At 42.1% G+C, this 22,381-nt stretch overlaps 1 protein-coding gene across 4 annotated transcripts in view; it reads right to left on the bottom strand.

Moving 5' to 3' along the window:
• The window catches only part of ARID1A (AT-rich interaction domain 1A), a 72,113-nt gene that overhangs the window by 32,276 nt on the left and 17,456 nt on the right, over positions 1 to 22,381 (bottom strand). For all 4 annotated transcript variants that reach the window (XM_069479619.1, XM_069479620.1, XM_069479617.1 and 1 more), the window contains exons 2-4: positions 13,457 to 13,669; positions 11,621 to 12,073; positions 9,897 to 10,013 (exon numbers count right to left, since the gene is read on the bottom strand). In XM_069479619.1, the coding sequence (XP_069335720.1) occupies positions 9,897 to 10,013; positions 11,621 to 12,073; positions 13,457 to 13,669 (783 nt within the window). The remainder of the gene's footprint in view (positions 1 to 9,896; positions 10,014 to 11,620; positions 12,074 to 13,456; positions 13,670 to 22,381) is intronic.

The following is a 22,381-nucleotide window of genomic DNA, read 5'->3' as shown; positions in this document are numbered from 1 at the left end:
TCAGTACAGAAACACTTTATCTATTATCAAATGATCCCAAAAGAGCAGTTGTGAAGGAGAGAAAACAGATTTACTCACAAAGCATATTCTCTGCTAAGCTAGTGCTTTTCTGGGGGAAATGAGCAAGAGCGGGCAGCCTTAGACCTCTAAACACATTTGTCCAGGATACTCTCCCTCACTTCTTCTACAACCTCCTTGCATTTCTCTTCCTACCCTAAGCTTTGTCGGGGAAGCGGGTGACTTGCTCACACAGAATGAAAGGTTGAGTCAGCACATGCTTTCTTTTCCATCTCTGTGTTCTGTTATTCTGCTGAGGATGGCATTACCTGCCCAATCCAAAGTAAGTATCATCTGGGCTTCAGGGAGGCTTAGGCTAGATAGAGTACCAGCAGCAGGAAATGTTTATAAGCTCCAGGTACAAAAGAGCCAGGGTATATCAGTCCTGACACCCCTGTGGGGCTGATGAGTAAGGACAAGTCTGACCCAACTTATCTCTTATACCAATTTCTGGTCTACAGCTTCCTGTAGCAGAGATGGGGACAAACAAAAAAACAAGGTCAAATTCAAATGGTGTGCTTAGTGAGGAGGAGGTTCTTCCCTCCAGTCCTCTGTAGGACTCACTGACTCCAGGAGCCTTGATATTAGAGGTAAGGCTCAGCTGCTTTTCAGACTGAGCTTGTTCTGAAGAAAACAAAAGGTTCCAGCAAGAGGAATCTGTGTGAGACACACAGGCAGGAAGCAGAGCTGAGCCATGAGTGACTAGAATAGAAACAGGAAATGGGCCCAGGAACAAGCATACAGTAATCTGCTGCAAGCAGCACAGGCTCCAGCAGGCACCAGGCAATATCAGGGCTGGAGCAGCGTGACTAAGATGGAGAAACGGATTGGTCAGCCCTGCCAGAGAACTAGCGTTCTAGAGAAGGGATGGCTACATGCACAGAGCACAAACTACATGCTGCTCTTAGCAGTCTGGGCAGATATGACAGAAGGGGTGGGGATTTCCTTTCTGAGACTTTGTGAGAGCACCTGGGTTACAATTCAAGGGAAGCAAGCACAGACACATGGTCAGCTATAAAGAAAACAGGTCACCAACCTCAGAAAGGCCTCGCCTCTTTGGTTATCAAACTTGCTAGTGGCATGTTATCCCTTTGAAAATAAACCATCAGAAACTTAGGCAAGGACTGCCGGCCCTCTCTCCTTGTACGATGAAATGAATAAAAGAGAAGAGAAACTATAAAATTAAAATCCTTCAAACATTCCAATTTTTTAAGCATTTGGAGAATTTTTGTCACTCCTTCTCAATAAACCTAGACAACAAGAACTCTCAGCTAGGTAGCAAGAACCTACGGGCTATTCAACAAGGGTTTACTGAATATCTGCCTGTGCTGGGCACATGACAGGTATCAGATACAGGCCCAAGTGCTCAAACAGAGGTACCAGCATAAGGCTACAACTATATGAAGAAAATGGGGAAGAAGTCCGAAAGGTATTTTGCCTAGATTCTGAAGCCAAAGTAGATGTTTGCTGGGTTTTAGAGAGCGAGCGAGAGAAACAGAGAGAAATATCTTAAACAAGAGGACCAGGAGTTGTGAGGAGCTTAAGGTACAGCTGAGTAGCTGGAGATGAGGCTGCAGAGGTACACTGGGAGCTGTGATGGCTCCACTACGGGCTCTGAACTGTAGGCATGGGGAGCCAGGATTCCAAAAAGCACCCACAAAACAATTGGTGGCTGTCTCCCATACTCAGAGATTATCTAAATCTTGAGAGACACGGTCAGTAAAATTCATTGCATTCCCAAGTCTTTGGTTTGGTATTTCATTTGAAAATTTTACTCTCAGCTCTTAGGTTTTAACTCTGTGCTTCTAAACCATTAGACATATGAATCACTCGGGGAGCTTGTTAACAGTCAGATCCAATAAATCTGAAAATCTGTTTGAGGTGATTCTCTAGTTGGTTAGTTCCTCCAAGTAGGTCCTATAGGTTTGGCCACCCCCTGCCCTTTTCACAACTCATCTGTGCCTCCATCAAGGACTGGGACTGGGAAAACAAAAGTGAAATGGAAATTAATTTATATTCCTTGCTTTCGGACAAGTCTAGTAAATGTTAAATGGCAAAGAGTGCACGCTTTTGTCTAAAAACGAAGGGATCAGATAGTCCATACTTTTCCTCTACTAGGTAGAATGCTAGATGAAATATTTCATGTGAAATACCAGAGCTAAATTCAAATCTTGATTCTGATCCTTGATTTTTCATATGTAAAACAGGAGTGGATGCTCAGTACATTTCAATTCCTGTCCTTCCAGAACAACTGGTGTTGACTATAGCTCCTTTCCCTCTAAATTTTTTTTTTTTTTGGAGACAGAGTCTCACTCTGTTGCCCAGGCTCGAGTGAGTGCCGTGGCGTCAGCCTAGCTCACAGCAACCTCAAACTCCTGAGCTCAAGCGATCCTCCTGTCTCAGCCTCCCGAGTAGCTGGGACTACAGGCATGCACCACCATGCCCGGCTAATTTTTTCTATATATTTTTAGCTGTCCATATAATTTCTTTCTATTTTTAGTAGAGATGGGGTCTCGCTCTTGCTCAGGCTGGTCTCGAACTCCTGAGCTCAAACGATCCGCCCACCTCGGCCTCCCAGAGTGCTAGGATTACAGGCGTGAGCCACCGCGCCCGGCCTCCCTCTAAAATTTAGATTCTACAGGAACAGCATAGCTCCCCTACATTTCCTTTTTCCAGACCACCATAATGCCAAGCTCTGAGAGTCTGAGAACATCACAGAAGTAAAATATGAGTGGTAACAGCCACTATGTTGGTTAAGTGAAATCTAAAGATTTCACTTGGAAGACTTGGCTCAGAAACCCCAGAAATAAAAGAATACCTATGGATAATTTGATAGACATTAAATACCCTAATCCTATTCTCCACCTCCCTCCCAGCATCAATGATGTCCACTTCTACCTAACCAGAGGAAACAAGTATGATCCCGATCTTCAACAGCAGCCTCTATCTTTTTTCAACCAAGGATACAGTGTCCCTTGTAAACTAATCCAGTGGACGCCTTTGATTACTTTTTCTCACAACTTCAGAAAGAAGTACCTGTTTATACTCTCCAAATACTCTGCCAGCATCTTTCTCCATCCCCCTTCTATCTGCCTTACACACATGTGGATTTTGAGATGAAGGTGAGGAACCTGGACTAATTTGGCCACCTCCTCTTCTTTCTAGTGCCTTTCAGGAGTGCTCTTTCCCTTTCCCTTGTTCATTTCCTTTCCTCACGCCCTCAGAAATCTGCCCCTTTCCTTATCTAAAAAGGATCCCAATAAAATGCTTCATGACAAATCCAATTGCCTATTTTCCTTAAAATATAAATTTGATGTAGACCATCTTCCCCCTTTCCCTTGGCTTCCAGAAATTTCCTGGTCCTCCTCAGATCTCTCCAACTCCCTGTTGGCTGCTTCCACCTAATGACCTCAGGCACTGTCCAGGGCTCCATCTGGCTCCTCTCTCCATACTCCACAGCCTGGGAGGCCTATTCTACTTCATTCCATAGTTTATTAACTATAGTTTAACACAGACAGCTCTCAAACTCTTATCTGGACTCAGCTCTTAACAAAGTTAAAGTCTCCTATCTCCAACTAGTAACTAGGCATTTGTTTTTGGACATCTTACTATATCATATTCCACAAAATAAAAATGGAACTTAACTTCTCAAACTTCTTAAAAATGAGTTTCCCTTTTTATCTCTGTCAATGAGACTTCTTCCCCGCTACACCAGTCAATCAAGATCTTTAAATATTCCACCCAATAGAATCCACTTATTCTCAGTTCTATATTCTTTCCTGCATGTTTCATATGTGTGACTGACTAGGTAGCTATGCACATGAGATAGAAGAGGTAGAACTCCACACCTCTTGCCAGAATTAATTCAATAGTTTAACTCATTCTTTTGCTTTCAGACTCTCCTTTTTCCAAATCGTATCACACATCAAGGAATCATTTTTGTAAAATATTAGTTTTATCATGTTATCGCCCTAATTACCTATCTGCATGCCTGTAAGAGCAGATCCAAATGGCTTACTTAGCTCCCCAGGGCCCCAAGTCCTGTGATCTAGCTTTTCTTCCTATTATTTCCCACCCACGGAAGCCTGACCAGCTCCCAAATATCATCTATACTGAACCTCATCCCCATCCCCGGTTGGCTTCTGCTCGTGCCGGACGTTTCCTTTTTAATCACTCAAATAATACTAACTTCTTCCATGATATCTTCCCTTAACTACTTAGACATAAATGGACCACTGACTTCACCACACTCTGACAGCACTCATTATTAACATTTAGGCATATGTTCTTTATGTCTGTCTATTTTACTAATGAAACAGAAGAGGATCCTTGAGGACAGCAACCATGTCATATTCAGAATCACGGACCTAAGAGTTCAGAAGCCATTCAAGTTCAACCCTTGTAAAATACCTATTTGCCTTCTATATAACATCCATAGCAAAAACTATACCAGGTTTTATTCCAGGGACAAGGAACCTATCTACACTTTATTTATTTATTAAATATCCTTATCCTCCGGATCACAAAGGAATTCATATGTCATGCTTTGACTTAAACCTATAGACAAGAGTTAGCTAGAGTTTTTAAAACAGTAATGTAACTTGGCCAGGTTTGTTTTTTTAAGATGATCACTCTGGTGATTATGTTGAGGAAAGACTTGGAAGGAAAAGAAACAGAAGAGTCAGGGGTCTGTAGTAAGATACCAGGTAAGAGATAATAGGGATCTGGAGAAAAAAGGCAGTGGGGAAGAAGAGGGGAAACCAGATTCAAAAGCCATTTCAAGTCTGGGCGCGGTGGCTCATGCCTGTAATCCTAGCACTCTGGGAGACTGAGGTGGCAGGATCGTTGAGCCCAGGAGTTCGAGACCAGCCTGAGCAAGAGTGAGACCTCGTCTCTGCTAAAAAAATAGAAAGAAATTATCTGGACAACTAAAAATATATACAGGGGAAAAAAAATTAGCCAGGCATGGTGGCACATGCCTGTAGTCCCAGCTACCTGGGAGGCTGAGGCAGGAGGATTGCTTGAGCCCATGAGTTTGAGGTTGCCGTGAGCGAGGCTGACGCCACGGCACTCTAGCCTGGCCAACAGAATGAGACTCTGTCAAAAAAAAAAAAAAAAAAAAAAAGCCATTTCACGACCAACTAAGTGTGGCCCCACTAATGGAAGGGATCCAGTGATGAGCACCATAGAGCGCTCAGGGTGGCACTGGCAGTACAAGGGCTCCCCTAACCCAGGAATAAACTGCACTGAGGCCACAGCTGTAAGGCAATCTTGCTTCTTCTAAGACTCTTTTTTCCCCGCCATTCTCAACCCACAGCCTGCCCTCAAGATCATCAAGAGTCAAACTATAGTGTAAATCACCCCTATTATTCAAGCTACCTCTGTGGCTTCCTAGTCTAATAAATTTTTTTCTTACCCTTTCAGAGAGCTACCTACCTCAGTATTATTCCAGTTGTGGTCTTCTGAACTGGCAGCATCTGTACCACTAGAGAGCTTATTAGAAATACAAATTCTTGGGTCCCAACCCACACCTACTGAATCAGAATCTAAGGTAGAGCTCAGTAATCTGTTTTAATTAACCTCTAGGTGATTCTTAATACATGCTAAAGTTTGAGAAGCACTAGCTAACCTCTCAGATCAGAGCTTTCAATCCTATATCCATTTTCCATCACTCTATACCAGGTACACTTTCAAGACCAAAATGTAAACTTACAAATGTGCCTCAGTAAGAAAAATTAGGGAAGCATTCACTATTCTAGGGAAACCACATACACTTGGATGAGTCATTTAAATAGAAGCTTTTAAAGATACAACTCCATGTCGGTCTCAAAAATGACTATCATCAAAAGTCAGATACCAATTCTCAGGTAAGTCCCTTAAAGATTTTACCCCATAATGAAGAAAATTAAAGACCTTAATGAAACACCTAGAGATTTGCTCACCCATCCCTTACAAGAACCTTCTTAACATAAGGTGAAGTGAGAGATATTTTACAAGACAGATGACAAACCCTAATCTCACTTCTTCTTAAGGTCACTGTCAGTAAGCACAGATAAATCAATCTACCTTTTAAAATGGAGTTTGGGCCCTCCCATAACAGTCTGTGGTACCCACTTTGCCCAGCAGTGGAAACAACATTCTAGTAATATGGTCAAGCTGTCCTCTGTCAGACATATACTTCCTGAATGAGCATCGTAATGGACACTGCTCAGGTTCATTTGTCCAATGAGTTGGCACCTACTGTATGCCAGGAACTATGATAGCAACAAGCAAGACAGCAAATCAGCCTCCACTAAGCCTGCATTAAATAAGTAATTTAAATTACATTTGAGGTAAGCACTGACAAGTATAGGTGCTAAGCGTCTACTATAGCAAAGGAACCTGACACAATCTGGAATAGTAGAGCTCTACCCACAAATCACAATCACCTGGGACAGCTTCCAATGACACCGACGCCCAAGCCCCATCCCACATCAAACAAATCAGAACACTATGAACCTGGACAATGGTTTTTAAAGATAATTCACTTCTCCAGGTAATTCTAACATGCAGCCATGGTAGACAACCACTGGTCTTGGGCATCACACTATAGGTGTTGGGGGCATAAAGGTCAAGAACACAGTGCCTGCCCTCTAGGAGCTTACCATTCAAGTAAGCAGAGGCATCAATAAAATGCTCTGTCAGCATGGAGCAAAGAAACTTCAAATACAAGATAGTGCTTCTCTGGGTAAAGAGAGAGACAAGTAATCCTAGAGGGCTATATAAGGTTTTACCTGTGTTAACAAAGTTTGGTTTCTAAAGATGGGTACTCAGGCACTGAATTTTTCTTTAAACTTTTTTTGTTTTTAAAGAGATGGAGTCTCACCCTCTTGCTCAGGCTGGAGTGCAGTGGTGAAATCATAGCTCACTGTAGCCTCAAACTCCTGGGCTCAAGTGATCCTCTTGCCTTGGCCTTCCAAGTAGCTTGGACTACAGGTACACACCACCACATCCAGCTTCTTTATACCTTTTTGTATGTCTTAAATATTGCAGGATTTTTTTTTTTTTTTTAAGATAAAAACCACCTTTAGTCAGTAAAGTCATCATGGAAGTTATTTAAACTGAGTCTTGAAGCTTGATTAGGAAGAAGTTTTCTAAGGAAATGATCTTAAAGTCTGAAAAATGAACAGGAGGAGTTGGGGGGAAAGTAAAAAACAAAGGGAAGAGTGTGTGCAAAGGTCTGAAAGCAAAAAAAAAAAAAAAGCATATGGGGCCTTAGAGAAACTGAAAGAAAGCCACGAGGAAGACAGACAAAAAAAGAATAAAGCAGAGGTTCTCAAACTGCCATCCCTGGTCCAATAGCATCAGAATCACTGAAGAACTTGTCAGAAATGCGAATCCACATGCCCCACTCCAGATCTACTGAATGAGAAGGTGTGTGTTCAGGGCAGGGGGACAGCAATCTGTGTTTCTGATGCCTGGGTAATATTAAGGATTTTGGACTTTATTTTAAGATTAATGGGAAAATATTGAGACCTTTAAATACAGGGATAACATGTTCAGGATAATAGCAGCTAAATGGTTTGGCATTAATAATTGAGCAAAAACTCCTCAAAATTGAATTTTTGCAATAACCAAGGTCACAATCATAATGCCTTTAGGGCCAAGCAGGTAAGGTGAATGAGTGAAGAAGTCAACAGGAAACTGGAGGGGCTGCTCTCTAGTCAGCCAAGAATCTGCTCTGATGTCAAGCACAAATAGGTGCCTCATAAACATCTGTTTAGTGAAGAAATGCACCGGCAAACTTAGGGATCTTTGAACATCTGGTTAAGAAAGGAGAGGGCCCTTGTAAGGAATCTGACTTCTCGTTTCTTCAGATGTGACTATTTCCTAGCCTGGGTAGGCAAAATCAAAATTTCAAAGAATAACTACTTTTTGTTTCTTGTCCAAGTAGCAGAGGGATAAAAAGCAATTCAAAAAAACAAGATGCCAATAACCCAGCCAGCTCACCTCCCACATAGAGCTCCTACCACAGAGCAAATGACCCATTTGGATGAATCTTTAGTGGAAGTCTAAACTTGGGAATGTTCCTTGTGATAGGCTTCCCAGGAACATCCCTCCCCTGGGCCTAAAAAGCTGCCAACACCTTCATTTCAGTAGGTCAAATCAGAAGCTCTTGGATTCCCAACCCTCAGAACACATGCAGGATCTTCGTATATGAGCCTTCCCAGGACTGAAAAATACCAAATACAGTTCTATTGAAAGGTCACCAGAAGCAAGCAAAAACTTTTTGAAGGGAAGCAACTTACAGCACTGACAGAAATCCATCGATTTGGGTTCTTGACACAATAACACCTCACCCCGATTTAGCCACAGACCACAGATGATGAGGGAGTGGTTACATATTTCTGACTGAATCAGGTTAAAAAGCACATTCCAGTGAAGTTCAGGATGCAGAAAAGGATTGCAACAGACACTAATGAGAAGGGAACAAAGAGTGATCGCTTTATTCAGACACTTCCTTCCCTCAGTTCCTTAGCTGAGAAAGTCAACAGCCTCAGAAGTCCTATCTGACAGAGTGGCTCTTCATCCAGGCCTTGGAAGCCTGAACACCAGGTAGTGAGGGACTCTATAGATCTTGCCCTACCTAAGGTCATGTCTCAGACATCTTTAGGGGAAGCCAATGGAGGTTTCATAATGAAGAGAGTTTCTGCCTTCTACCCATTCCTTAAAGATCCAGAAACTGAGTCAGAATAACTGAAAAGACAGGCTTCAAATCCAAGTAGAGTCAAAATTTTAGAAGACTATTATCTGGGCACATGTGGCTAAATTTCTATTTCCTAACTGAAATAGGATTTGTGATGCAGGGCTTGCTACCTACCATCTTACTAGATTTCAGAGTCGCCTATTTTATTTCTGTGCCCACCAGATTAATTTTCAGAGGCTGAGTGACTTGCCCACAGAGCTAAGACTAATGGTAAATGTTCCCAGAACCAGCCTACAATTAAATAGTGGTGTTAACTGTCTTTCAGATATCAAGCACAGTCCCTATGCCCTCCGAGACAACGATTATAAAAGCTGACATTTATGAAGTGCTTGTAATGTGCCGATGCCCATGCTTGCTTGCTCTCTATTAACCTATTTAATGTTAATCACCACCCCATGAAGCAGATATTTTTAGATTCATTTTACAGATGTGAAAACTAAGGCACGGAGAGGTGAAATGACTTGCCCCAGGCTACAGAGTTAGTGGCAGAATCAAGATGCAAACTCAGGAACTCTGGCTCTAGAGCTCAAGCTCTTAATCATCAGACTATACTGCCCTTCTCAGGATATGATCAGTCCATTCCATAAACAAGCCCCTGATTCCATAATCAAGCACCTGGGCACCAAGCACGCTACTAGAAAAAAAAGCACCTATTCATACAAAACCACCACCAGAAAAACCGCTTAGTGTTTACCTACCTCCTAGGTAAACACTAAGCCAAAAACCTGAAAATTAAGCCCTCAAGAGTAAAGTCAAGAAACAGACTTTTTTCAGCTTTGATGGAGAATGGTGCTTCTAAAATCTCCATCTTCTCTGCCCTTCATGAGTTCATGCCTAAGAGCCCAAGCTTTAAAAACAAAAACAAAACCAATAAACCCTATAAACAGATCACAAACCTATTCCTGGGCAGGTAGACAGAATAGATATTCTACAAGTCAGTCTTTAAACGCCTACTCAAGAATTTTGAACCTGAATTCAAGAATAACTTATTGTTCATTTAGATCAATACAAACAAAACTTCCAACTGGAAACTAGTTTTCTTTGGTTTCCTTTCTGCCCCTATCACTTTTGAGAGGGTAGCAGAAATACTCACAGGCAAGCTGGAGGGTCTTGACTGAAGGCTCAGGTTCATATCTTCTTGCCCTCCCTTACTGGAGGTCATTGAGGGGGCTGAGGATGCCTGAGACCCAAATGAATCTTGAGATAGCTCCTAAAACAAGAAAAACAAAAGCTGTGAAGACCTGGTATCGATAAACTTGGTGGTGAAAGAGCTATGGGACTCTCTCATGCAACGGGGAAGTTGGGTGCAAGAGAAAGCCCAATTGTGAGCAATATTATCTGAAAGCAGAAAAATTCAAGCTGTGGCTCTTAAGAATGTCTTTCATGAGCAGCCTGAGGAACATAGCAAGACCCCTGTTCACACACACACAAAAACCCAGGTGGGTGTGGTGGCATGTGTTTGTAGTCCTAGCGACTCAGAAGGCTGAGGCAGGAGGATTGCGTGAGCCCAGGAATTTAGGAATTTGAAGTTACATTAAGCTATGATCTGACTGTTGCATCTCAGCTTGGACAACAGAGTAAGATCCTGTCTCTTAAAAAAAAAAAAAAAAAAAAAAAGAATGTCCACAGTGGACTCTTTCTATTCTGATGAAATTGTTGCCTATTTGTTGCTACCCACAGAGAGCTATTTCTTGGGGTTATAGGCTAACATCTGGCTAACTGCAAGTTATACCTATCAAGGAATGAGACCAATTAATTTAGTTTAATTTTTTTGTGTGTGAGATACTTTCTTGTTCTGTTGCCCAGGCTAGAGTGCAGTAGCATGATCACAGCTCACTGCAAACTCCAACTCCCATGCTCAAGCGATCCTCTTGCCTCAGCCTCCCAAGTAGCTGGGACCATAGAGTTGTGCCACCACGCCTGGCTAATTTTTAAATTTTTGGTAGAGACATGGTCTCACTGTGTTGCCCAGGCTGGTCATGAACTCCTGGCGTCAAACTATCCTCCCATCTCAGCCTCCCAAAGTGCTGGGATTATAAGCGTGAGCCACTATGCCAGGCCTCCAATTTATTTAAAAAAAAATCTCATGATAGAACCTCTGCATCAAAATGAATATTGCTTCCTTCAAAGACATCACCTTGGGATGAGATATTTATTCCAATGATGCCACCAATGCACAAAATCTTTAGTGGACCTGTCATCATTCAGTCATTTCTCCTCTTTTGGCTCTATAAAGAAAAACCCAAATTGCTATTTTAAGGCTTCAATACCTACATCTCTTTCACCAGACGTAGCTCCAGATGAATTTTTGCTATCTCCCAAAATCAAATCCACCCTCAAAAAGTAAGATTTGCCACCACTGAGAATATTCTAAAGAATGTGGTATCAGCTCTGATGGCAATTTCAAAAGAAGGGGTCCAAATATTTTGAGCAACAGCAGAATGGAATGGCAATTGGAATGAATGTATAGTACAGCCTTCCAAAGTGACTGTTTTGAAAAAAGACCAAACTCACTTGGATGCTCAAGTTCTGATATGCTCGTTTAAAAGGAAAAAAAAACAGTCCTATTTAATTTCTCATCTGTCTATGCAACTTTCCATTGCCCTATTTCTTCATCATTAAGGAGAACTACAGGTCTTTAAATAAAGGTTATGCCTTTATTAGTTCAATCAATCCAGTTAGCATGTTTACCCAGAGTTTAATTAGTCTTTAAGTGTACATTAGAGAACGACTTTGTATGGCAAAGTTCTCCTGACACCAACCCCCAGGTTGTCTGTGGAAACACACAGGGAAGGGCACGAGGCAGGGGCATCTTACCTGTGGTGGAGGGAAGCGCTGCTGGGAATAGGCAGTTTGCTGGGACTGCTGAGACTGGGGCTGAGGATACGCAGCCTGCTGGGAGAGCGTCGAGGGTGCTGGCTGCTGGGGTTGCTGCTGCTGGTAGGGAGACTGTGCCTGTGGCTGCGAATAGGGGGGCTGGCTCTGGGGGTGCTGCTGTGTCGTGGACTGCTGGGAGGGGTATGGGGTTGGGGACTGCTGATGTGGAGGCTGGGATGGCTGCTGAGAGTACGAAGGCTGAGAGGACTGGAGCTGTGAAGGCTGAGACTGTGGCTGCTGCTGATATGAAGGTTGGGCATGAGGGGTCTGGGATGGCGGTTGCTGGGAGTATGGTGGCTGCTGCTGCTGGGGGTGAGGACTTTGCTGGTTGTAATATGGAGTCTGGCCCTGTTGACCATACCCACTGGGGCCTTGCTGTCCATAAGGAGGAATCTGTAGGAAAGGAAAAGATACTTTTAGCACTGATTCTCCTGGATGAAGAAAAGTGAAGTATTCTATCAGAAGCAATGCCCTGAGGATGAGTACAGAAAGCAGGCAAGCCAGGTCTCACAATGAGAAGGCCCAGGGTTTTTCTACCATCCCTGTCTAAACTGTGTCAGGAAGGATGGCTAACCTGGGTTATTAGTTGGCTTGTTTACAAGTGGACTACATTCATCCAATGAAAATTTACACTATTTAATATCTGGGTAACTTATAGGAGTTTAAGAGTAGCTGTTTTCACCAATGAGCGTACTCTTTTTATCATAGCCTAGACTGTTTTTTAAGTTAAGAATCTGAATCCTAACCACCACGAATCTTCAATAGCAACCTGGCTCAGCCAACTGAAAACCTAGGGTTTAGTAATCCAGACAGTGTACAAATCACTAAACTACTCTGGTTCTCTCGTTTAGTCCTCAATTAAAAAATATTTGAGGGTTTACTTGTACCAAGCACTATTTTAGTCACTGGGAATATATTTGGTAAGCAGGCAAAAAAACCAAACAATAGTAACAACAACAACAACAAAAAAAAAAACCCCACACAAAAACCCCCACATTACCCATCTCTCCTCTATTTTCTCATTGGGAAAAAAAAGTGACAGGATCCCATTTTCCATATTAAAGGGTATATTTTGTTTTAAAGTCTTAGAAGTAAAGTTAGGTTTTATATTCCGTCCCTCACCATTTTCAGGGTGAGTATCACTCAAATATAAACAGTAGCAAATTCTGTCAACACAAAAAGTGACAATAAAAAGATAATGATGCACACTTTTCTGGGGAAGAATGGCAAAAAAAAAAAAAGAAGAAAAAAGATAATGGTGAGGATGGCCAGACAAAAGGTGAGGAGGGGACATCTTAACATTTGCAACATCTATTAGCATCTTTACGGTTTAATCTTCCCTCTTTTTTCTATTCCCATTCCCTCTTAAACATGAACTGGACGGCTGATAGACTGAAGAAACGTGAAGGGTCTCTTTTGTCCCCAGGGCACATAGTGTGAACGGTTTTCTTAGCAGTAGCAGTGGACAGGTGCTCAGCCACTGCCTTTCATCCCACCTCCTTCAGAGATCACCACTCAGTGGGTATAAGCAGGCCAGCCAGGTCAAGAGATAAAGATGGACATGTACAGCCTGTGGCCAGAGAGCAGTTTTCCTTGGAGCACACATGGGATGGTGCCCACAACTTTGGCCTTGTTAGTAGCATACTGTAACTAACTGAGCCAGTTGGCCTATGCTCCTGTCAAGAGGCTTGGAAGCCAAGGATACATTCTGATTCTATAGCTCAGACCAGATCCTGGACAGCAACGAGGGTCAAGGTAATCAGAGTCACCATCTACCTGCTGTACATAAGAGAGGCCGCCCATGGCACTCTGCGCCCGGCCCTGCATGGTCATCGGGTACCGCTGCGGGGTCTGGGACCCATATGGCTGCCCTGGGTACCCATGTCCTTGCTGCGGTCCTGACGGAGGTCCCTGTTGCTGCGAGTATGGGTTAGTCCCGCCATATGGCTGAGGTCTCATCTTGCCCATCTGATCCATTGGACTGGATGGCTACAAAATAAAGAGCAATTCATTAACCTGAAGCTTTGATGGCCTCTGGCCAATATGAATATACAACCCAAGTATACAGGTTTTTTGAGTCTGTATGCCACAAAGGAAACCAATTACTATGAAAAAAGTAATGGGACAGAGCCAGTAACCCTTGAGTAAGTGAATTAACCCTCCTTAGAATCTTGATTTTGTCATATAGAAAATGAAAATACCACCTGTTTGTGAAAGCTAACAAATACTTTGTAAGATCCAAGGGACAGGCCAGATGTGGAACAATTAATATATGCACTCTGTGGTATAGACAATCAGAACAAAAGCCCTTCAGTTAGGAAAGGACAGTGCTACTCTACACTGCTATGACCTCGTTCAACAATACCAAAACTGATGCTTCAATGCTGTGCCTGGGAATTCAAATACACAAGCATCCAGATGTTTCTATTCTTCCAAGAGTAGAAACTTTTTCCTTACACATCTGTAGTCTGTTTGCACTATGGCACAAGCAGTTAAATATATGCTTTCTTCCAAATGAGCAATGAGGCGAGGTTATAATTATTGCGAGAACAGTAACTCTGAATTTAGAACCTTGTTCATCTCAACTGAAAAGTTCATCTCCTTTATTAAATATGAAAGAATTTGAGGATATAAGGAGGACAGAACTTTTGTCTCTTTAAAGAACAAGTTTTTCCAAGAACCTTTTAGATAACCCAAGTTGGAGAAACTAAATCGTACTTAAATTGGGGGTAGGGGATAGATACTAATACTCTGAGCCTGAATATCATTAACTCTCAAATGAAGGAGTTCAGCGGTTCATAAATTTTAGCATGCATCAAAATCACCCAGAGGGCTTGTTAAAACACAGACCACTCCCACCCCCCTCTGATTCAGCAGGTTCAGGGTGGGACCTAGCATATGCATTTGTAACAAGTTGCCAGGTGATGTTGATGCTGTTGGTCCAGGGACCAAACATTTTAAGAACCACTAGTCTAGGTTACCCCCCAGGGTCCCTTCTAGTTCTATTATTCTATAACTTAAGATGTGTAAGACCTTAAAAAAACAACACCACTTCCAAAATAAGGGAGGGAAAAATCTAAACAATTGGTTCTCCGCAAGTATTTTTTTTTTTTTAAAGAATGCTACTATGTGTTTTATGTTAATAATAGAAGAAGTAGGGCTTTCATGAAGGAAAACAGATAACACAATAAGCCACAGAGGCTGTTCTTCTAAATATCAAAAGGAAAAATAGACGAGAGTTCTCTTTAGGCTACAGCTGAAACTTCAGCTAAAAAGGTAATAGTGATGACAGGAGTACTTCTCCCCTACGGCTTTTTTTTTTTTTTTTTTTTTTGAGACAGAGTGCAGTGGCGTTAGCCTAGCTCACAGCAACCTCAAACTCCTGGCTCAAGCGATCCTACTGTCTCAGCCTCCCTAGTAGCTGGGACTACAGGCATGCACCACCATGCTTGGCTAATTTTTTCTTTATGTTTTTAGTTGACCAGCTAATTTCTTTCTATTTTTAGTAGAGACGAGATCTCGCTCTTGCTCAGGCTGGTCTCGAACTCCTGAGCTCAAACGATCCACCCACCTCGGCCTCCCAGAGTATAGGATTACAGGCGTGAGCCACCACATCTGGCCTCCCTCACGTTTCTAAACTGTGGAGAACCACAGCAAAACTGTGTCCCAAATCACCCCTACACATCAATGTTATTAAAAGTGCTATTTCCCACAATCCTAACTAAACAATTTTTGCCCAAGTCCTGCATGTATATTCGAATCTCATTGGAGCTTCCCAATCATAATTTTGGAGCTACATGGATTCTTTCAGGACTATTTAACAACAATTAGACTAGTGAGCTAATATATAGCATGTGGTTTTCCCCCAATACACCTGGCAATGGAGCAAAAAAAATCACCATTTTCTCTTGTAAAGAGCTTAGGGGCCTACACGGCCACACCATGCCACATAACACACCAAGGTTCTCATCTTAACCCAGACCGCAGCTACTGTCCACGTGGCCCCCAATGGAAGAGACTATGTTTGTTGAACAGAGACCACCCGCCTGCTCTGGGTATCTCTGTCAGTCTAGGTCTCCCCACAACATGAGAGGCAGTCATTACCATAGTTACCATGGAGCTTCTAGAGCAGTAGCTATTAACCAGGGCTGCAGATCAGAATTTTCTGTGAAACTTCACAAATGCCTGGGCCTCTCCCTAGAGATTCCAATTAGTGGGTCTGGAAGGATTTGGTCTCCTCCCCATGCCCTAAGATCCTTGAATGATTCTGATGTGTACTATTAGCTGAGAACCAGTGATCTAAGGAAGCACTGTCCAATAAAATTTTCTGTGATGTGTAACTATTAAGTACTTGAAATATGACTGAGGAACTAAATTCTTATTTTTATTCACATTTAATTAATTTAAATTCACATAACCACATGTGGCTAGTGGCTATCATATTAGACAGGGCAGTTCTACAGCAATGCTCCCAAATCACTTTAATCACTCCCTGCTCAATAATAGCTACAGACTTCTTACCCACTAAATCCTGTATAGTATTATCACACAGAAAGAGCAGAGTGAAATAATTTAGACTTGGGTTCAAATCCTCTCTCACCATCCTATTTTGAAGACACCAACTCTTTATCTAAAAGGCACATAACATACTTCATACAATGCCTGGTTTTAAATGCCCAATAAATGGTAGTTGTTCTCAATAATGATAAACAGTGCTTATACCTGGCTCTAAAGCCCTCCTACAGTGTGGTCCTGTTCTCCATATTTTTTACGTCTCTCTCCAAGGTTCCCCATATACTATACCTTCCCAGCTCTCTACAATGGCACCCTGCCCTGCCCTCCTGTCCACAATGGCTTCTAATAGCAGAAACCTGACCTTTCAACACAAAGCCACTTCCCATATCTTCAGCACACTTTGATTTCTCACATTTCCAAATGTCCTACTGTAAATTCAGTTAGCATCCTAAGATTTAACATGTAGTTGTAGCTAACTATTCCAACTGATAGCATCTCTCAAGGCTTAAGTTCTGGGAAGCTAAAGTTCAGGTATTTTACCTTCAAAGTTTCCCCAAATACCCAAGTGCAGAGCTAGGGCTCGGTAACGGTTCAATGTTACCTTATTGCAAGTGGTCAGGGGACACTATGGGGGGAGAGCCCAGACCAAACCATCCAGCCATAAGGCCAGGGGTACCCCCTAAACCCAACTCTAGGACAGGTTTGACTGTGAGGGCAGAAAAAAAAATTGGATTGAACTGAAAGAGAAAAGAGGAGGATGGAAAAGTCAAGGGAAACCAAGCACACTTTGAGAATAAACATATGTGCCATGCTATACCAGGGAGGATTTCAAAACTGCAGGGGCATCCCTAAATACACTGCTTAAAAACAAAAGGCTGAAGACAAGTCACCTTTTCCTCTCTCACATCAGGAAGACTGTGCTCCTAAGTGAGTACAGCTATTACATGGGGGCTATAAGGGTTCAAGGAATGTCCCATCTCAACTTTAGGAAATCTCTGCAGACCAAAAATACATGCACAAAGAAATTCTTATTCTAAAATTAAAATTAAGACACTTTCTTTTTCTGGTCATCAGATTTCTGACTCCCTTCACCAAAGGCTTATCATTAACGGAATATGCAGTTTATTTGGAAAACTAAAATATATTCAGTTCAAACAATCAGATTACTCTGGTCTCATGTCAGAGTTAGACAGCTCATATCAGAAGGAAAGGTGGGTAGGAACCTAACTCACACTTCTGACATTTAAAATGATTGTGAAAGATTTGTGATTTGCAGTTATAGATGAAATGCCATCTTCCAGTCTCTCATAACAGAGAAGCGGCCTTAAATCTTCACTAATCAGCTTTATTGGAAAGTAGCGATTTCAGACCAGAAAAATCTCTACTACAAGCAAGACATAACAGCCAGTATCAGCAGTCTGCAGGCACAAGGCAGGGGATGGGAAACACCAAACCCTAGCTGCAAAGAGCCAGAGATTCCACTCTGGGAAAGACAAGAGAGGAAATCCTTTCAATGGGAAACCACAGGAGTAGATTACTGTGATTACACTTCAAAAGCAAAGGCTGTGCCACAGAGACACATAATTGAGATGAAAATGCTGCCCCTTGATCAGCGAGGGAGGGGGGGCAGGGGCAGCCCTGCTATATACTCTCCTGCATTCATAAAAAATAAAAATAAAAAAGGGGTAAAGAGCCATAAGAAAATTCCTCATCTCCATCCACCACTGATCTCTTTCCAGATCACTGGCCATGTTATAAACTGCCTGCCAAATGAAATGCATTGAAAGATGCAGGTTGGGGGCATCAAAGGCAAGGATGCCCAGCAGGCTTGTCCTTCTAAATATATTCAGAACAGCTAGCAGACTTACCACTTGCATATAGAGTTTCCCTGCTCCAAGCAAACAGAATTACACCCCCCAGACTAGTTGGCTATTGGAGTCTCTTACAACTTCTTATTGAACCACAGAAATCCATAATGACCCTCAGAGGTTGCTGAGATATAACAAACTAGACTTTAAGGTGGACCTGGGCTAAAATGTCATGTAACCAAAAGTAACCAGCTTCATGAAACTCACAGATTAAACACAGCTGCAAATTCTTTATCTGACCACGACTGAGAAGAGAACAGAGAAGACTGGGCCAAGAACTCAAAACTTCTAAGCAGAGATACACCATTCACCAAAATGTACTACACCACGTGGCAGTGGAACCAAGAAAAAGAAACTTCATAATTTTCTTGAAATAAAAGTCCAACTGAGGAAACCTCCATTTTCAATCCAAAGATACAGAAAGGAAGTGACCAGGCAGCAACCCTAAGGAGCCAAATTTAGTACTCAACAGTGCCAAGGACTATCAAGAATAAGAATAGAGAGGGATGGGCCAGGGGCTGCCAAAAATGTGTCCATCAGAAAGGAGAAGTCTTGACCACCACTCGTTCTGTCATCCTAAATGCCAACTAGTTAGGGCCAGTATAAACCTAGAGCCATTACCTTGGATTTTGGACATTTAAATATTATTTCTTACTCCTTGTGCTTTCAATTTATTCCTGGCCAGATTTGTTGTATGACTTTTAATAATAACAATAAAAAATGCATCCCTGGCTCTTTAACCAAAAGAACCCCCTAATTGATTCCCACAGTAATTAACCTGCATTTTACCTCAGAGAGCGGTAGTTAAGGAAGTCGGCACTGCTATTTATAACTCATCTCAAATTGAGGGCAGACTGCCTAAAATCTAACACATCCCAGCTGTACTCCTGTTTGAACTGGGGCCAAGGGAATTTTTTAAAGCAATCTTGGCACCGAATGAATGACACCAACAGTATGAGAGCGAGAGTGGTTGTGTTGTGGTGACGTAGCATTGGAGGTGGAATGGGAGAGGGGGGCCAGTGTACTGTGATCCCTCTCGTGCATGCCTGCTGCTTGCTGAGTCCCAGTACAGTAAGCTGGGAACCGCCCACTGAGAGCCAAACACAGGAAAAGGCTTTTCCTGTGGAACGCCTTGAAGTGAGAAACACATGGCTAATCTGCATAAACTGGAAGCCACACCGCCCCTGCCAGGAAGGTTAGTGCTCGTAATCTCTGGCCATGAAGCTGGCTGCCTGGGAGGACTTGGACTGGCGCCTGATAACCCAGAAAGAGCCGAGAGAACAGATGGGTAAGGACCCCGGCAGAAAACAGCCCCAGGTCACGTGACTCGCCACATGGCCCCGCCAGCACAAACTATTGTCTGGCTGCAGAGCTCCCATACAAAGGCACCCGGCCTCGGCTTCCTGTGATTCCAGGGGCAGGCGGCAGCTGTTGATTCAGTTCCAGTATGGGACCCTCCCCTGTTCAGGAGCATTCCAGGCAGGGACAAGTATAAAAGTTAAAGCCTCTCCCAACCAACAGCTTTCAGATTCCTGCCAGCTCCACGTGGCTCACTTAGATCTTAGGAGTAATACCTTAAGACAGAGTATGCTTCCACAGAAAGAACCACCCTTTGATACCCTCGTATACATGAGTTGACCAGCATAAATCATTCTCATTGACCCTTTTCTCCCCAGCCACAGACATCTGTAACTAATGACTGCTTATCCTCTTTTTTTTTTGCTTACCCAGTACATCGTAGCTTTAAAGACTAGTCACGGACCCCCTCCTACCCCAGCTGAGGAGAAACTGCCCAGAAACCTGTTAGTTGTACCCCCAGACCAGGCCTAAAATAAGGAAACTACTTTCATTTTGCTTTACTTTTAAACAGTAGGGAAACGTGACTATTTATGTGACCTAGGACAGTAAGAGGTTCCTAACCTATTTAGCCTCATCAGGGACATCACTAAAGATTTCCTGAAGCTAAATTGGTGACAGGAAAATATCTCATCAGATTATACCAACACCTGACCCAGAGAATCAAACCCACTCAGCCTATGTTTCTGTTATTCATAACCCAGGAAACACACCCCAGTTTTCTACTTCACAATTCCTTCATTCTAGTTCTGGTTCATTCAAGTTCTAAACAAATTGGTCATCTGCCTTTGGTGAGAAAGGAATCACCAACAACTAGTTTGCAACCCCAAAAATAGTTTTGTTTTTTTTTTTAATTCTTTCAAGCTTTTGTAAGTTTCCAAACTGAATGAAAATAATCCAAAGTCAATGAAAAGTAGTTCTGTCTACTGCATTCTGTTTACAGAAACCATTCTAGAAGATCTGGGCATGTTCCCCTTTGCAGACTAACAGCCCATTTCAAAGATACCATCTGAAGCACCAGCCTGAACAAACCTCCAATAAAAGCTGTAACTAGACATCAGACTTGGGACCTTCCAACTCACGCTATCTCAAAACTGATAAAAAAAAAACAAAAAACAAAAAACAAAAAAAAAACCCCACAAGACAAAAGGCCTTGTTCTCTCCCTAGCTCAGAAATATATAGGCTACTGTGCTCTATACTTCCAGACCAGAAGATCAGGGGAAAATAACTAAGGTTAGAAAAAGAAAACCAAAAAGGGAAGAGCCATTGAATTATCTAGCAAAACTCAATCAGATTATGAGAGCCAACCATAATAACCACCTTACAGCTGTCCACCTAAAAGAGGCATGCCAGAAAAACCACAAGCAGGTGGTTGGTATTTCTTTACTTCTTCTTTGGTTTCAGAAAGAGCCCTTCAAATAAAGCAGCTAGAGCACCAAATTAATGAATTCCCCAACAAATGATAAAGTCCTTCTCTTCATCCAAAGCACTTTCATTAGTCACCTTTTACAGAGAATATGCTCTTCCTAAAACAATGAAGATCACTTTTTTTGTAAAAACCAAACTTAGCTAACCAATTTCTCCTTACTTCCAAGAAATAACATAAAGCCTCTAAGGAAGCCAAGCAACTTCTTTGGAAAGAATTTCTCTTTGGGTACCACTTAAAACCCAAAGATACAGAAACAATAGTAAGGCCCCAAGAAGACGATCAAACAGGAACCAAAATGCCATCTGATAAAATTACACATCCTCTTCTTTATAATTTTCTATCTCAAGAGTAAGGCAGCAGGTACAACCTGGTGGAAGGAGTACTAAACTGAGAGGTAGAACACCTGGATTCCAATCCCAATTCTCAAACCAACTTCCTGGGAGAGTGGTCAAGACAATTAACCAGGTGATATCTTAACCTCCTCAACTACTCAATCCAATCCTGCTCTCCAGATTCTGAATCAGCAGGTCTGGGGTGGGGGCAAGAATTTGTATTTTTAATCTCAAGAGATTCATATGTCCCGTCTGGGAGCATTTGGGCTACATGGCTTCTCTCCAAAGCTCCTCTCATCTCCAACACAGAGTGACATTAGCATTGAGATGCACATTCCTTTTCCTTAGCCAAAGGATGGTCTGAAGAGGGCGGTGGCTGGCCAACAGAGTGAAACCAAAACATGACCCAGATTCCCAAATGAGCAGCACTTTCAGTCAAAGCCAAGCTTTCCCAAATTCCTATACCTGGTCCCTAATTTTCCTGTTCACCTGAGCATGTTACTATATGCTTTGCTTATTTCTCCTGTTTACTGTTTGCATCCCTGACTTAGAATATAAGTTGCAGAAAGGTAGAGATCTGTGGGCAAAACAAATTTCGCATCCTAAAGCAGGAAAGGAAAGGAGACTGTAGGAGAGAAAGTAAAACTCTAAAAGCCTTGTAATTCCTACCCTCATTCCTGCTAAGAGGAAATGCTTTGGATCTACAGTAGTCCTCCTTATCCAAGATTTCACTTTCCAAGGTTTCAGGTATCCATGGTCAACCAAGGTCCAAAAATATTACATACTCTGATATGATATTCTGAGTATTCTGAGAGAGAACACATTCACCTAATTTTTCTATTTTATCATTAGTTATTGTTGTTAATGTCTTACTGTGCCTAATTTATAAATTTAACTTTATCATACGTACATATGAATACGAAAAAACATAGTGCAGTTGGCCCTCTGTATCCGTGGGTTCTATATCCATAGATTCAACCAACCAGATTGAAAATGTAGTTAGGCCTATGATGGTTGTATCTGTACTAATCATGTACAGACTTTTTTTCTTGACATTATTCCCAAACAAACAATATACTATAACAACTATTTGCACAGTATTTACATTACATAAGGTATTATAAGTAATCTATAGATGATTAAAGTATACAAGAGGATGTACATAGTTTATACACAAATACTATGCCATTTTATATAAGG

Source organism: Eulemur rufifrons, chromosome 8 (genome assembly GCF_041146395.1).
Source record: "Eulemur rufifrons isolate Redbay chromosome 8, OSU_ERuf_1, whole genome shotgun sequence".
Classification (NCBI taxonomy): domain Eukaryota; kingdom Metazoa; phylum Chordata; class Mammalia; order Primates; family Lemuridae; genus Eulemur; species Eulemur rufifrons.
This window is presented reverse-complemented; position numbering and strand designations above follow the sequence as displayed.